Source organism: Myxine glutinosa, chromosome 5, assembly GCF_964187855.1.
Source record: "Myxine glutinosa chromosome 5, kmMyxGlut1.1, whole genome shotgun sequence".
NCBI lineage: Eukaryota > Metazoa > Chordata > Myxini > Myxiniformes > Myxinidae > Myxine > Myxine glutinosa.
The window spans coordinates 172,126,154-172,142,546 of NC_136265.1; the positions used below are offsets into that span (position 1 = coordinate 172,126,154).

Here is a 16,393-nt window from a genome sequence, read left to right on the forward strand (position 1 = left end):
GGGGGGGGGGGGGGGTCAACCCCCCTCCTGTATATCCCTCAATGAGCATAGATTTTATATTCGTTTCAAAAGCCATTAATTAGATGTATTTGGCCGATGTATATTCCAAGTTTCAGCTAGTTTCAATGTATAGCTTTTGAGATATGAGCGCCAACACATTTTGGACGGACGGACTGACAGACAAGACACCAACGTGATTGAGGGTTTTCTTAAACATAATGCGGAAACGGCCGTCGTTGAAATTTGGAACATTTTACCTCGACGTACAAAGCATTTACTTCTGAAATTTGCAGCCAATTTCGTCCAATAGAAGCTGAGAAACAAATTTGCAGTCTCCATGGTAAAGTTGCGTGCACTCTTTGCACCGCTATCCTCCCTTGTGTATTATTTAATGTAATACTGTTCTCCTGTTTGGGCAGAGCAACCACGCAAAACACTTCGACACAGATAATTGGCAGAGCACTAAAAAAACACCCATGTAGTGCCTCCCAGTCCTGTTGAACATCCCAGCATCTGCTATGTGCCAGAAAGGAAGAATGCAGAGTTTGACAGCATCAAAGCCAACCCAGAGCTTCTACTTCTAATCCATGAAGATTTACAGAATCTACGAAATATGTGACTTAAGTCACGCAAACCTGGGGTTCGCCAAATGTTAACTGATGTGGGGGTTTGACACAAAGGACAAGTAGCACAATCGCTGGACAATCTGCTCACAAAAAACTTGCGTAATCCGACAGAAGAGCCTCCAGGTTTCGACCTCCCCTGGGAAGTTGGCTGCGCTCAACAGGATCCGTACTCGCCCTACAAGGACATCACACCACCTCACAAATGGAATTTCAGAAAGTCCAGCATGTATGTGACTGTGGTCACCCAGATCAGACTATCCCTCACATTGTGAAGGAGTGTCACATATGGAAATTGAATGAAGACTTTTGGGCAATCCATTGACAGACTTGGCTCTGCTGCGAGTTGGCTGTCCAACTTAGCCTTGTATCTGAGCTGCAATTTGGCAAACAGAAGAAGAAGAAATTTTGCAAAGTCTGATGGCATGATAATGAAGTAAATGAATTAATGTTATCTTCATGCTCCAATTTTTCATTACCCAATGTTTGAATGGAAGGAAAGTTATCAACTCTGTTTTAATAATCATCAGTGTGCTATACTCGATACAAAGCATCAATGCAGCAAAACAGCCCCTTGGGAAGTAATTCTGGGTGGTTTGCCGTTGCTTTCCCAGCAGTCACGGCAATAACTTGCGATTTCTTCAGGATTCCAACAATCACTCGCCTACTCTTCGCGAAAGACACCCTGGGATCAAAGGCCACCAACACTCCCCATTACTAGCAGATGGATCCAACTGCTTAATGTGGCTTAAGGTCCACCCAATACACCGATGCCTTGCATGCAAAACTCCAAGGCAAGTTTTTAGCTGGGTCGCGATGGCAAACCCAGGCTAGACAGTTCAGAGGTGAGTTTGCATACTCCCAAGCTATCTTGCAATCGCGAAAGTCAAAATGAGAAGAAAAACAAAACAAAGAAAAACCAAGTTAAGTGCAACGACCTTTATTAACGTCACACGCATAAAGAAATGCACGTAACAGCAATACTATAATCTGCTATCACTGGGGCACAACGTAGTCAACCTTGTTTTAAATTAAGCAGTTTGATTGCATGGCAGTTTAGAGAGAGCGCAAGAGAAAAGACAAGAGAGAGTGCAAAAGCGAAAAGACAAGAGAGAGTGCGAAAGAGAAAAGACAAGAGCGCGAGAGAGTGCAAGAGAAAAGAAAAGAGAAAAGACAAGAAAGAGCGCAAGAGAAAAGCCAAGAGAGAGCGCAAGAGAAAAGACAAGAGAGAGCGCAAGAGAGAGCGCGAAAGTGAAACGACGAGAGAGCGCAAGAGAAAAGAAAAGAGCGCGAAAGAGAAAAGAGAGAGCGTAAGAGAAGAGACAAGAGAGAGCGTAAGAGAAGAGACAAGAGAGAGCGTAAGAGAAGAGACGAGAGAGAGCACGAAAGCGAAATGACGAGAGAGCGAGAGAGCGCGCAAGAGAAAATACAAGAGAGAGCATAAGAGAAAAGACAGGAGAGAGCACGAGAGAGCGCAAGAGAAAAGACAAGAGAGAGCACGAAAGCAAAATGACAAGAGAGAGCGCGAGAGAGAAAGAGAAAGGTGCCGACATTGAAAGCTCATTTGTGAAACAAGCACAACCAAATACTGTCAAAAGGTCCAAATTCTGCACCTGCATCGCAAAACAGCATGCTACCAAAATCTAAAAGAGCATGCAAGAATCGAGGCAATTGTCAGGTTCTTCAAAGTGTAACAAGAATGGGGAAAGGAGGCTGCTGGGGGAGGAGAGGGTGGAGGTGGGAGTTGTGGAAGAGAAAAAAAAGTGGAAATCGACTCCTCAAATTCTTTTGTAAAAATTTTTGAACAACATGTACAACTTCTGGAATGAATGCTGCCGCAAATAGTATGACCGGTTAAGGCATACGACTACATGCTGTATTTAATGTACAAAGGCTCAAAATATACAGCAGGAGAAAAGGACGAAAGGCTGAAGAATGAATCAATCTTTTAAAGCTCCCAATCAGAAAAAAAAAAGGCAAAGCAAGAGCTTTGCAGAAAACGGATCTTTACCACAAAGCAGGTCGAGTTAGTGCAAAGTTGGCTTTTAGTGAAACAGTTCCTTTAAGGTCTCCCTGTGCCCACTACCACCCTCCCAATTTTTTTTTTCTTTTTAAGCATTCTCTTATGCATCAAAACTGCAGGTAAAACTCATTACAACCACAGAACCATAAACCCAATTCATTCAGACGTTTGTTTTCTGTTGAAGACCTTGCAAAATGCCCTGACAGGTTAAATCCCATGAAACAGCCATTGCTGGTGCCAAACGGATAGGATCAGACAAGAGTCCCACACAGCAGGGCCAAACAAACATGCATCAAACCAAGGAACCCTGATGGAGCTTGTAGCCAACTCGATTCAGACAGTAAACAGATGGAGGAGAGAGTGCGCAAGCAGTCGGATCTTGGACTCAAACAGAGTGGACAGAGCGCGGGTTTTCCCCTCAATGTCGTCAAATTGCTTCATAAGCACAAACTCTTCATTTTGCTGTCATCATTTGTACAAACTCTGGAAGAACAGGAAGGAAGAGAGAAAGGAAGAAGAGGGAAGAATGGAAAAGAAGGCACAGTGATATTGGAAAATCTTCACTTTACAAGCATCGAAGTGAAATCTGCCAAAAGACAAAAAACACCACCAAAACAATTGTCAAAAAAAAGCAACAAACAAGAGTTAGAATGGAAAAGAATTGCATTTGACAAATAGGAGCACATTAAGGTATTGGTTCTCAATCTGAATACCAAAGGAGACGACCGAGATGTGGAAAAGCACACAGTTTTCCTGGTCAACAACCAAAAGTGACAGCACCACAGGTACAGCGACAGAATATGCACACAGACTCATGTTAACATGGTAAGTGGCATGTGTGTGTGAGAGTATTGTGTGCACGTATACAACTGGATCTGGAATCGAGCAGACCTCAATGCTCCCGGAGCAACATATCCAACCCACCTTCGTAGTTGACCTGCCCATCACCATCGATGTCTGCCTCGCGGATCATCTCATCGACCTCCTCGTCAGTGAGCTTTTCCCCAAGGTTTGTCATCACATGCCGAAGCTCAGCTGCACTGATGAAACCATTTCCATCCTGCCAGTAAATACATGGGTCAGCCTGGAAGCATTGCTGTCTTATTCATCCTCATCAGAACCGCAAAGTGTATAATACAGTGTGTATATATATACACACATACATGTAGCCCATGTAAGTGGAGTAATTTGGAGGGAGTCAGGGGAAATATGGAGGTGGGCAAGAATGGGCAGGAAAGAGTTGTAATCAATTCCATGCATTTACCATTCATATGTAACCACCTTTAAACGTGCCTGCATGGAATCCAAGGAGAGAATGTGACCTCCCCTTTTAAATTAGAAATCAAAAGGTTTAGAAGTGAAACCCCCTACTATACCCTCCCCCCCTCGAAGGAACCACATTCCAGAGGCTGTTCTGTCACTCTCGCCTCCATGGTTTCAAGCAAGCAGTACATCACCATCTCTCATCCCCCATCCTGACCCATGATCTTGATTAACCCTATTAACCCTTCCACACCCGACACTTGTTGATTAGTGTTTTCTCCCCTCCCCTCCCTCTCTTTGCCTTTGTTTATCCCACTGTCAGTTCTATCTTGCTCTTCCATGAGCTTTGCTCATCTTAAAAAAAATACATAAATGTTGGGAGAGGGTAAGGTATATTAACAAGGGAAAAAATCCTTCCACCACCAACCTCCCTTTTGTGAGACTAACAAACACCCTGTATCCAAAAAGATATACTGTGCCCACAATTAATATTGTGGAAAACAGACTAGACCACAAGGCCAAAGAGGGCAACACATCAGCATTCAAAACACATCTCCACATCAGGTAGTTGCAATGGGCCAATTTCACTGTGCGAGAGTACCAAGAGGTTGAGCCATGAGCCAAGGTGTTCACCATCTGGCTTAATTTCCATCTTACAGGTAATATGTTGTCGAAAACACTCGTTTCTAGACCCGATGCTACTGGCAAGCAGACGTACCAGAGGCTTGTGTAACCAAAGCTTAAAACCACCAGTTAAGTTTTTAATGACAAATCAGGTTTTATTTCACATGTCTATTTCCCTCTACTACACTGAAAAAAAATGCTGTTGAGTTTTCATGTGATGTGCATTGTTCGCCGAAGCGTCGTTTTGAAGGTAAATGAAGCAAGTTCACAAATGTATTGACAGATTTACTCACTTTAGTTAATAAGTACAAACAGAAGGGAACGTTCTGTTACCATCATACAGGGTGGCCCGTAAGTCAATTTACCTGTTAAATTTATTGCACTTCCCTCCCTTCCCCACGGCTCACTGTAGTATGCGGAAAAAAACCGACAGAATGATGCATCGCATGCAGATACAATGACTGATTAATTATTGTAAGTTCTGCACAATAAAACCTGTACAATACTGTATATCAAGAGTTTGAGAATGGTAAAGCAACTTTCAGGCCTCCCTGTACTATATATCTCCATATAATGGAGGGAAGCATGTATGTTGTACACTTCATCCACTCTTCAAAGAGGCTTTGACCTAGGAAGTTGAAACTTTCGGGGATTAATGAGAGCACCCTGAAGTTGTACATGTGCAAGTTTCGTTAGATTCCATCAAATTTTGAAGAAGGAAAGAAAAAAAAAAATCCAATTTTGGCATTTTCTTCCTTTAGTGGGGGTGGGGGGAGGGTGGGGCATGTGCAATTGGAAATATTCGAGCTATACAAATAAATGTATGAGACATGCACATAATCAGTACACGTTTATCGTCATATACATAAACCGTGGTAAATTTTATTTTCGGGAGCGATCGAGGCAGCAATCTGTTGCCTTTACACCACCCAAATAAAGGGATGCGTCAGAAGAACATATACGCTTGTATGCCTGTAGGGTGGGTACTCTGTTAATGGTGTTACCAATCAAAGATAATAAGATCTCCCATGGTCACTCCCAAAGGAAGCAAGTGCTTGTAGTATATGTGTATATATATGTATGTATGTATGTATGTATGTATATATATATGTATATATATATATATATATATATATATATATATATATATATATATATATATATATATATATATATATCTTTTTGTTGTTTTAAGCACAAACTATGGCACTTAGGTGGATTTTGTTTTGAAAGCCATTGACGAGACCTATTGTCCGATGTATATTCCAAGTTTCAGCTAGTTTCAATGTATAGCCCTTGAGATATGAGCACCAACACATTTTGGGCGGACGGACGGATGGACGCACACAAACATGATTTAGAGCGTTTTCTATATAAAACTCAAGAATGTGGAAACAGACGTTGCTCAGATTTTGGAACGTATTACCCCAATGTACAAAGCATTTTATTCTGAAATTTGCAGGCAATTTCGTCCAGTAGAAACCGAGAAACGTATTTTCAGACCGCATGTTAAAGCAGCATCCCTGCGCATCGTAAGAGCGTGACCAAGGGTTGGCGTCAGGAAGGGCATCCGGCCATAAAAACATTGCCTCAAACAGGGAACCATGATTGTCATGGGGCCCGCAAGGCTAACCCCCGCTCTAGCGGGGAAAAATGGCCTTAAAACGATCATTCATTCATTCATGTTAAAGCAGCATACAGAGAAACGATCCCTTATATAAAGGGAGGGTGCCTTGCATCTCCCTTTGATTATATATATTAGGGTGTCACTAGTAATAGTGGGCAGAAATTTAAAGATGGATTTTTTCAGTCTCGAATGTACGTACATTTTAATATATTTTTAATGTGGTTTTTATTGTATTTTAAATTGTTTTTTAGCTTCTTTTATTGTTAATTTATGTACTATTTTAATTATTTTAAATATATTTTTAAGGAAAAATTAATTTTTTTCACGCCCGTAGGAGTGACGTAAAGTCGCACATAATGACGTTCGCTGAACTGAAATTTACTCTGGAAGAGTGGCGTGAAGTCGGATTTGACGTAGGTCGAAATGGCGTAAAACGGGGTATGACTGTGTATATATATATATATATATATATATATATATATATATATATATATATATATATATTTACACACACGCGCGCGCGCGTGCACATGCACGCACACGCACACACGCACACACACACGAAAAAGTACGTACACCCCATGTAAATTTTTGACTAACATATTTCAACATACAGCTATTTGATCTTCATCTATCTATAATTCCAGTAATCTCTGTTTGTACGTTTGTACGTCTGTACGTCTGTTTGTCTGTGACCGCTGTTTCTCGACAACCACGGGTCCGATATACTTTTAACTTGCCAGGTATATTGCTGGGGACCCGAGGATGTGCCTTTTCAAGGTTTCATATTAATCGGACAATTACTTACCGAGCTATGTCCAAAAAACGATTCAACCAATCAGAGAGCAGCGAACGATCGCGTGTGCCGAACGTGGAGGACACACTCTGCCTCGGATGGCACATTTGAGAGCGTATTCATTTATTTCACGTTTGCAAACTATGTTGGCGTTAAACTATGTTTTAAAACTAATAAAACCGAATTTGCGATTCATTCGCTTTCCTGCGCGTTTGTGCACGCGATGGCGATTTCTTTACCAAACTCCGGAAGCCGTTCGCTTTGGACCAAACCATTGCATGTAAATAGAGGGGGGGGATTGTCACCGTACTCGCAAGCCGTTCGCTTTGGACCAAACCATTTCATGTAAATAGAGGGGGGGGATATAATTTTAGATATAGATATAGTACGGGCAATGCCCTAGTTTCAACAATATTGATAAAGGTGATATAATATAACAAATATCATGAAACATTTACATTTTGTAGTCCATTGTATAATTGAAATGAACATAAATGCAAATTTCACATGTGGAAAAAGTAAGTAAACCCCGACATTTATCACTCCTTCAAATACCTAAAATTAGAATCAGGTGCACCAGCTCAGGTGCAAATGATTAGACCATCGTTCGAGAGGATCTTGGAGGAACCTGTCTTATTTAAACCCCAGACATTTAGTTTGGTTTGCTCTTTGTTGTTGAAGTGTGCGGTATCACCATGCCTAGATCAAAAGGGCTCTCTGAGGCCTTCAGAAAGAAGGTTATAGATGCCTACGAGTCTGGGACGGAATGAAAAAAGATCTCCAAACAATTTGAAATCAATAATTCGACTGTCCGGAAGATCATCTCCAAGTGGAAAAGATTCCAAACAACTGCCAACTTGTTCAGGCCAGGCCACCCCAGCAAGTCCCGCCCCAGCAAGTCCAAGCCCAAGAACAGACCGCAAGATGCTGAAAGAAGTCTCGAAGAACCCCAGAATGTCATCACGGAACCTACAGGTAGCTCTTGCCACTGTTGATGTCAAAGTGAACGAGTCCACCATTAGAAAGAGGCTGCACAAATTTGATCTACATGGGAGGTGTGCCAGGAGGAAACCGTTGCTGTCCAGAAAGAACATCAGGGTAAGACTAAATTTGGCCAATGAACATCTCGGCAAAGACCAGCACTTCTGGAATAATGTGCTCTGGACAGATGAGTCAAAGGTAGAGCTATTTGGCCACAGTACCAGAAGACATGTTTGGCGAAAACCAAAGACAGCATTTGACCACAAGAACCTGATGCCAACTGTAAAGCATGGTGGTGGAAATATTATGGTTTGGGGCAGCTCTGCTGCATCAGGGCCTGGGCAGCTCACCGTCATAGAATCCACTATGAATTCTTCATTGTACCAGAGGGTGCTTGAGGATAATGTGAGGCCATCTGTCGGAAAGTTGAAGCTCAACTGAAGGTGGACCTTGCAACATGACAATGACCCTAAACATACCAGTAAATCCACCAAGGAATGGCTGAAAAGAAAGAAATGGAGGGTTCTGGAATGGCCAAGTTAAAGCCCGGATCTAAATCCCATCGAGATGTTGTGGGGGGATTTGAAACGAGCTGTGCATGCAAGAACCCCGGTGTGTACCCCGGTTTAGAATAGGTACACCGTATCCCTGCGTGTCGTAAGAGGCGACTAAAAGGGTTGGCGTCAGGAAGGGCATCCGGCCATAAAAACTGCCTCAAAAAGAGAACCATGACAATTACAACTACATATGGGCAGGGTACAGCCCGAAGTACCCCGTGGGGGACCCCACTCCCTCTCGTCAAAACTCAAGGTGGGGAACCCGATCGAAGCAAGGGTGGAAATCACTCCATTTATGACGAAACATCTGATGCCTGACGTGGAGATCGGTTTCTGAAGTTTGGGACATGGAATGTAGGGACAATGACAGGGAGATCAGGAGAAGTGGTGGAAGTATTGGTCAGAAGAAGAGTGGACATATGTTGTGTGCAGGAGACGAGATGGAAGGGAAGTGGTGTGAGAACGGTGAAGGGTAGGCAGGGACAGAAATATAAGTTTGTGTGGCAAGGGTGCCCAAAAGGCGTGAATTGTGTTGGTGTCCTGTTTTCTGAGGAGTTTGTAGACAGTGTGGTGAGTGTGACTAGAGTGAGTGAAAGGTTGATGATGGTGAAAATGATGATTGGAAAGCTCTTGGTGAACGTCATCTCGGGATATGCTCCGCAGGTTGGTCGGGGCGATGAAGAGGACAAGTTCTGGTGTGCGATAGAGAAGCTGTTGGAAAACGTGAAAGATGAGGAAGTTGTTGTGGTAGGAGGAGACCTCAATGGACATGTGGGAAGGAGTATGGACGGTTGAGGGAGTTCATGGGGGTTACGGATATGGTGTGAGAAATGGAGAAGGTGAAAGGATTTTGGAGTTTGCTGATGGAGCTCATTTGTAAGACTCAGTTCCAGAAAGAGGATAATAAGCTTGTTACATACACGTCAGGTGGGTCGACGACAACCGTTGACTAGCTCCTGGTGCGGAGGCGAGATAGGGGGCACCTCCGGGACACAAAGGTGATCCCGGGGGAAGAGGCCGTTTCACAGCACCACTTGGTTGTCTGCGACATAAGGGTGAAAGGTGTGAAGAGAGCTCGGCGGGTGAAGTACCAACCGAGAATGAAGGTGTGGAGGTTGAAAGAGGTGACAGTGAGGGAGGCATTAAAAGAGAGGCCGAGTATGGTGGAAGATGATGTGGTTGAGCTTGAAAGTGGTTGGATATCAATGAAAGATAATCTGTTGGGAACCGTTGGTGAGGTATGTGGATGGACAAAAGGACCAACGAGGCACTCGGAAACATGGTGGTGGGATGATGAAGTTGGAAAGAAGATTGACGAGAAGAGGAAGAAGTTCAAGGAGTGGCAGAAGGCGAAGGGTATGGGCGCAGAAAAAGCAGAGCATGAAAGTTATAAGGCAGCCAAGAAGGCTGAAAAGAAAGAGGTAGCAAAGCGCAGGAGGCATGTAGGAAAATGTTCGGAGAACGCTTTGATTTGGAAGAGGGTCAGAGAGCGGCATTCAGGATTGCAAAGCAGATAGCGAAAGAGGCGTGATGTGATGGGGGTGAGTTGCTTGAAGGATGAAGTGGGACAAATCGTTGTGGACCCAGATGGAATAGATATATGGAAACACTGTTGAATGCAGAGAATGAATGGGATAGGAACATGGAGAGTAACCCAGTTTTAGGACCGGCAGAGAAGATAACTGAGAAGGAAGTTCAGGAAGCGATAAAAGCAATGAAGAGTAGAAAAGCGGGAGGGCCGACAGGAGTTGTGGGAGATATGTTGAAGGCAGCGGGAAATTGGGGTGTGAAGAGAATGACAGAGATCTGCAATCTGGTGGTGAAAGAAGGCCACATTCTAGTGGATTGGGAAATGAGTACCCTCGTCCCTCTATACAAGGGGAAAGGTGATCCTCTTGACTGTGGCTCGTATCGAGCAATAAAGTTATTGGAGCATGGAATGAAGGTATTGGAAAGGGTGTTGGAGAGGAGGATAAGGAAGAAAGTGAAGATTGATGAAATGCAGTTTGGATTTATGCCAGGAAGAGGAACGACAGACACACTTTTTATTGTGAGGCAGTTGCAGGAGAAGGACATGAAGAGGAAGAAGTTGTTTCTTGGGTTTGTTGATCTGGAGAAAGCATTCGATAGGGTTCCTCGTGAAGTAGTGACATGGGCATTGAGGAAGTTAGGAGTGGAGGAATGGTTGATCAGAGTAGTGATGGCAATGTACAAAAGAGCGCGCACAGCTGTAAGGACGGGAACAGTGGTGAGTTTGAGGTGAAGGTGGGAGTGCATCAGGGGTCGGTACAAAGTCCACTACTATTTGTAGCTGTGATGGAGGTGCTGGCTCAGAACGTAAAGGAGGGTTTATCGTGGGAGTTGTTATATGCAAATGATCTGGTGTTGATTGCAGAAAGTATGGATGGACTGAAGGAGAAGATGAACAAGTGGAAGGAATGTATGGAGACAAAAGGTCTGAAGGTGAATATTGGAAAAACGAAGGTGATGGCAAGTGGTAAAGCATGTGGTGAGGTGGAAAGAACTGGGAAGTGGCCCTGTGCTGTGTGTAGGAAGGGTGTCGGAGTGAATTCCATTCAATGTACAATGTGCGCGTGAATTCCATTCAATGTACAATGTGCGCCGAGTGGGTTCATCAAAAATGTAGTGGTTTGAGGGTCATTAACCAGTGTGGCAGCTACGTTCAAGTGTAAGGTGTGCACAGAGGGAGCTGCAGATGGAGGAAATGTTGAGTTGGATCTCGGAGACGGCATGAAGCTGGAAGGTGTGAAAACATTTTGCTACCTAGGAGACATGCTGAATGGAGAAGGTGGATCAGACTCGACAACGGTTGCTGGAGTGAGATGTGCATGGAAGACGTTTCGGGAACTGAGTGGCGTGCTGATGAGGAGAGGAGTGTCGTTGAAGCTGAAGGGAAAGGTGTATGCTGCATGTGTGAGAAGTGTTATGATTTATGGGAGCGAGACATGGGTAATGAACGTAGAGCAGCAACGAAGGCTGGAAAGGCTGGAAATGCGAATGGTTTGGTGGATGTGTGGAGTATCGTTGAGAGAGAGGAAGACAAATGATGATTTGCAAAAGATGATGGGAATGGAGCCTGTGATGGATGCTGTGAAGAGAAACAGTTTGAGATGGTTTGGTCATGTGTTGAAGAAGGATGAAAGTGACTGGTTGAGAAGAGTGATGGAAATGAATGTAGAAGGAAGTAGAGGACGGGGAAGACTGAGAAAGACTTGGCTAAAGATGGTCGAAGAAGAAATGAGTGTAAGGGGGTTAACAAGGGGAGATGCAGAATATAGGGCAAAATGGAGAAGATTGTCATGGGGACCGCAAGGCTAACCCCCGCTCTTGCAGGGAAAATGGCCTTAAAATGCCTGTTGTTGTGTTGTTGTGCATGCAAAAAACCCCTCAAACATCACACAGCTGAAAGAATTCTGCATGGAGGATCGGGCAAAAATTTCTCCCAGTCGGTCAGAGACTGGCAGACAGTTATAAAATACCACCTATTGGAGCTAAGGGTGTACTTACTTTTTCCACATGCGAAATTTGCATTTATGTTTTTTAAATTATACAATGGACTACAAAATGTAAATGTTTCATGATATTTGTTATATTATATCACCTTTATCTATCAATATTGTTGAAATGAAGATCAAATAGCTGTATGTTGAAATATGTTGGAAAAAGTCAAAACTTTACATGGGGTGTACTTACTTTATATATATCAAAAAATGTAATCTGTTTTTTCGTGCGTTTTACTTCATTCTATATGCTGACTCATGGATAGACATGTAATATGATTGTGAAGTGTACCATGCAGGCTTTTGGTTAAACCTGTCAGAAGCGACAGGTACACAGCTAGCAAATTAAAAAGTGAGGGATTTAACCAGTCCAAGAATGGATTATTTGCTAATTTCCAAAAACTATAACGAGTAACCAAGCAATCCCAAAGAAACCACATTCCTACAAGGTCATGGATTATAATCCCCAAAACGCCATTCACATGAAAACCCCTCAACACACCAAAGGTCAAACAAATGACCCCTATACAAGATGTAATCTGGCCAATCCCAACCCTTTTTAACCTTATCAAAGACTCGGAAAGCTTCTCGGATTTCCTCCTCGCTGTCTGTGTCTTTCATCTTCCTTGCCATCATGGTGAGGAATTCAGGGAAGTCTATGGTACCATTGCCTGTATAAAATAAAAATAGGTTTATTGCAATACTGTACATAAAACCCCCCCCCCCAAAAAACATGTACTCAAAAGTTAAATCCGTACAAACACTTAGAAATAACTCATGTACAATGCAATAACTGTTTTCTTTTTAAGGAAAAGTAACAAGCTGCAACACCTATCCCCTATCCCCCCCCTTCCCCTCCCCCACCCCCCTTCCAATCATTATTGGAAGATTCATCACAGCACAAATCATTTTGTAACAGGGTGAGAACGTTTGGACAAAGTAACAGGTGAAACAAGCCTATGCATGTAACAATGTACAGCCTTATCAGGGTACACAAGACTACAGCAGATTTGGGAACGAACAATAAATTAAAGCAAATTGTATGCGGACGGACACGGACACACCTCAATCACAATAGCCTCTCGTGTCTCCTCAGGAAGGAGCGACCCCCAAGAGAAGAACTTACCATCAGCATCAACCTCATTTATCATGTCCTGCAACTCTGCCTCTGTTGGGTTCTGGCCCAAAGAGCGCATGACCGTGCCCAGTTCCTTGGTGGTGATGGTGCCATCGCCATCTTTGTCAAACAATGAAAAAGCCTCCTTGAATTCTGAAAGGAAAAAATTCACATGAACACCACTCAAGCTTTCCATTAACTTCACAGAAATCAGGATAAAAATAATGACATTGCTAAATGAGTCCAGGGTTCAGCCATTAATAGTCGTGTCAATTCAGTCCCGTATAAAGTGCTGTCAAAGCTAAAAACACAAAATAAATTCCCACTAAAGTAAAAGCAAAGATCTTTCACAGAACCACAGGTAACCACAGAAAGACATAAGGACAAGGAGCAAGGAGGAGTTTAAGCAACTCAGTTTTAAAGACGATAGAGTGGCCAAAACCTTTCGGGCTGCAAAGTTCAAACACCTCGTTATTTCACCTTCCATTGGGAGAACTTAAAACACGTACCCGCAATTTGCTCCTCAGTGAGTTGATCCGCCTGAAACACACAAAAAAACCTGCATTAAGCATCGGAGTGCAGCACCAGCTGGTATTACTCATCCAGCACATGGAGGAATGACCCCCGCGGCACTCGGCTCACTTGGTACACCGAGCGCGGCACTCGGCTCACTCGGTACACCGAGCGCGGCACTCGGTACACCGAGCGCGGCACTCGGCACACCGAGCGCGGCACTCGGCACACCGAGCGCGGCACTCGGCTCACTCGGTACACCGAGCGCGGCACTCGGCTCACTTGGTACACCGATCGCGGCACTCGGCTCACTTCGTACACCGATCGCGGCACTCGGCTCACTTCGTACACCGATCGCGGCACTCGGCTCACTTCGTACACCGATCGCGGCACTCGGCTCACTTGGTACACCGAGCGGCGCACTCGGCTCACTTGGTACACCGAGCGGCGCACTCGGCTCACTTGGTACACCGAGTGGCGCACTTCTCACTTGGTACACCGAGCGGCTCACTTGGTGCGGCGCACTCGGCTCACTTGGTGCGGCGCACTCGGCTCACTTGGTACACCGAGCGGCGCACTCGGCTCACTTGGTACACCGAGCGGCGCACTCGGCTCACTTGGTACACCGAGCGGCGCACTCGGCTCACTTGGTACACCGAGCGGCGCACTCGGCTCACTTGGTACACCGAGCGGCGCACTCGGCTCACTTGGTACACCGAGCGGCGCACTCGGCTCACTACAAGTACAAGCAAGAAAAAGCTCGAAACGCTCAGCGCACAATGAGGTAAATAGATGTGCGAGTGGAATTCGTATACACAACATTGTGGTTAAGTCACCACTCAGTGGCGGCACTGGCGACTGACCAGGGTGCGTTTCCCGTCCTGCCAACGCGTGCATAGGAAGACCCGCGTACATAGCAAGCCCCGCGTACATAGCAAGCCCCGCGTACATAGCAAGCCCCGCGTACATAGCAAGCCCCGCGTACATAGCAAGCCCCGCGTACATAGCAAGACCCGCGTACATAGCAAGACCCGCGTACATAGGAAGACCCGCGTACATAGCAAGCCCCGCGTACATAGCAAGCCCCGCGTACATAGCAAGCCCCGCGCGCGCACATGAAATCTCCGCCCCCAAGCGTTATTTCCACCAACACGAAGTCGGCGTCACCATTATTATTCGACTCTGCATATTAAACAGCAGTAAACGCCTCTTGTTGCTCAAATATGAAGCGAGAACCAAACAGGAATCGCAAGTTACGAATACAGGAGACTGCATCAAATCCTTATTGTACCCGCTGAGGAACAAACCAAAGTAGCGCGCCGAGCCCGCGCTTTACCAAACCACAACGCATGACCGTCATCACATATGCCATATGGCAAAAGTAAAGGCCAACCACACCACGCACACACAGAAATATATTATATAATGTTTCTTGCATTATACAATCAGAAATAGAAGTTTGAAACGCGAACCAACGTCAACGTCTCCGATATCGACCGAGGAAAAAAACAAACAAACCCAAAACAGTCAAATCACTCAAAAACAACAATTAATCGCCACATGAACATGAACTCACCATTTGTGCCAGGCTGCGACAGTCCCACCTGAATCTGCTGCAACTGTGGTGAAAGGCTGAAGCGTGAGGTAAATTGGCTGTTTAAACCTAACAGCTCCCCCGCCCCCTTCGCTGCCCACCAAATCGTTCCAGTGGAGCTTTTCTGAAGCCGCTTTGACAGAAAAGGCGGCGTTCGCTCCGACTAACCACAACACTTTAAAATTTGAGCCCAAATGGTCGTAACTGCAACGTGTGCTCTGCCTCTGACGCCGCGGTCTTAAATTGACGCACTGCTTTCTTTCGCGGATGGCCACACCCGCGTACGAGAGCGCGAGCGGAGCGTTCTCTGACGGCGAGCGTTGATTGGTCGCAGTTTCTCCGCAATGCGTCAAATGGCGCGCGGCCCTGCAAACGTGGCGATGCTTTTACCGCCGAATACGTTTTTTTTTTGTTTTTTTTTGTTCCTTCATAGATCTCGGGCAAAAGTGGCGAGAAGAGAAGCGTAATAAGGAAACGGGTAGTAGATGTTGCGTTAGTGGTATTCGTGTCATAAATTATTTGCTTTACCTCAGCCGTGACGTTCTGAGGCGAGTGTTTCATGTCCGGTGTACGTGGCTGTCGAGTTATGCGGTTAAGCCGACTAGTCTTACGCTGGGACATTTACGGTTATACCAGCGCCTGATCCGGTTGACCCTAAATAGTCGAGCTGATTTGGAAACGCTACCCTGCTGACTCCTCGCAAAGTTGGTGGCATGATTAATTTTTCGTAGTTCGAGAAACGGTCATTTGTGATTTGACCGAATTGTTTGTGATAGAAAATGCTTCATAGCATGACATTAAACGCGTCTTCCCACGTAAAACAAATAAAAACATTTTAGCGCTGGGACTAGTGCGAACTATGAAGCTTTTTGCGGTCACCACCATCATGGATCTTTCCTCAGGGCAAGTTTCAAAAAAGCGGGAAAATGTACTCCAGCAGTCTGCGGACAATGCGCGTGTCACGTGGCCCTTTGTTTTTACGTTACGTCACGTGCTTCACTGCAGCACAACCATGTATGATGTATTTCCCACAAGTCCGTGTGTCGAAACTTGAGTGGTTCGTTTTTACCTCAGACACCGAAAGTGGACGGCCTTCTGTCTGTGAGAAGGACATCTCGAGTTACGGATGGATTTGGATATTTGAAGTTGTTCTT

At 44.8% G+C, this 16,393-nt stretch overlaps 1 protein-coding gene across 2 annotated transcripts; it reads right to left on the bottom strand.

Moving 5' to 3' along the window:
• Positions 1-1,547: 1,547 nt before the first annotated feature.
• LOC137426726 (calmodulin-1) lies at positions 1,548-15,585 on the bottom strand. 2 transcript variants are annotated; one of them, XM_068115542.2, is made up of 6 exons: positions 15,222-15,585; positions 13,642-13,672; positions 13,142-13,285; positions 12,580-12,686; positions 3,571-3,706; positions 1,548-3,232 (listed from the first exon to the last, which is right to left on the bottom strand). In XM_068115542.2, the coding sequence occupies exons 1-6, from the start codon at positions 15,222-15,224 to the stop codon at positions 3,207-3,209; spliced, it is 447 nt and encodes a 148-aa protein (XP_067971643.1). In that variant the 5' UTR covers positions 15,225-15,585; the 3' UTR covers positions 1,548-3,206. The 2 variants fall into 2 exon arrangements, with proteins under 2 accessions (XP_067971643.1, XP_067971642.1); XM_068115541.2 differs by having other exon boundaries at positions 1,548-3,129; positions 15,222-15,530.
• Positions 15,586-16,393: the final 808 nt, after the last annotated feature.

Excerpts from the sequence above, each read along its gene's own strand:
- LOC137426726 (XM_068115541.2), bottom strand. Across the intron at positions 13,286-13,641 it reads CACTGAGGAGCAAATTGCGG|AATTCAAGGAGGCTTTTTCA; the intron begins GTACGTGTTTTA and ends TTTTCCTTTCAG. Across the intron at positions 12,687-13,141 it reads AAATGAGGTTGATGCTGATG|GCAATGGTACCATAGACTTC; the intron begins GTAAGTTCTTCT and ends TATTTTATACAG.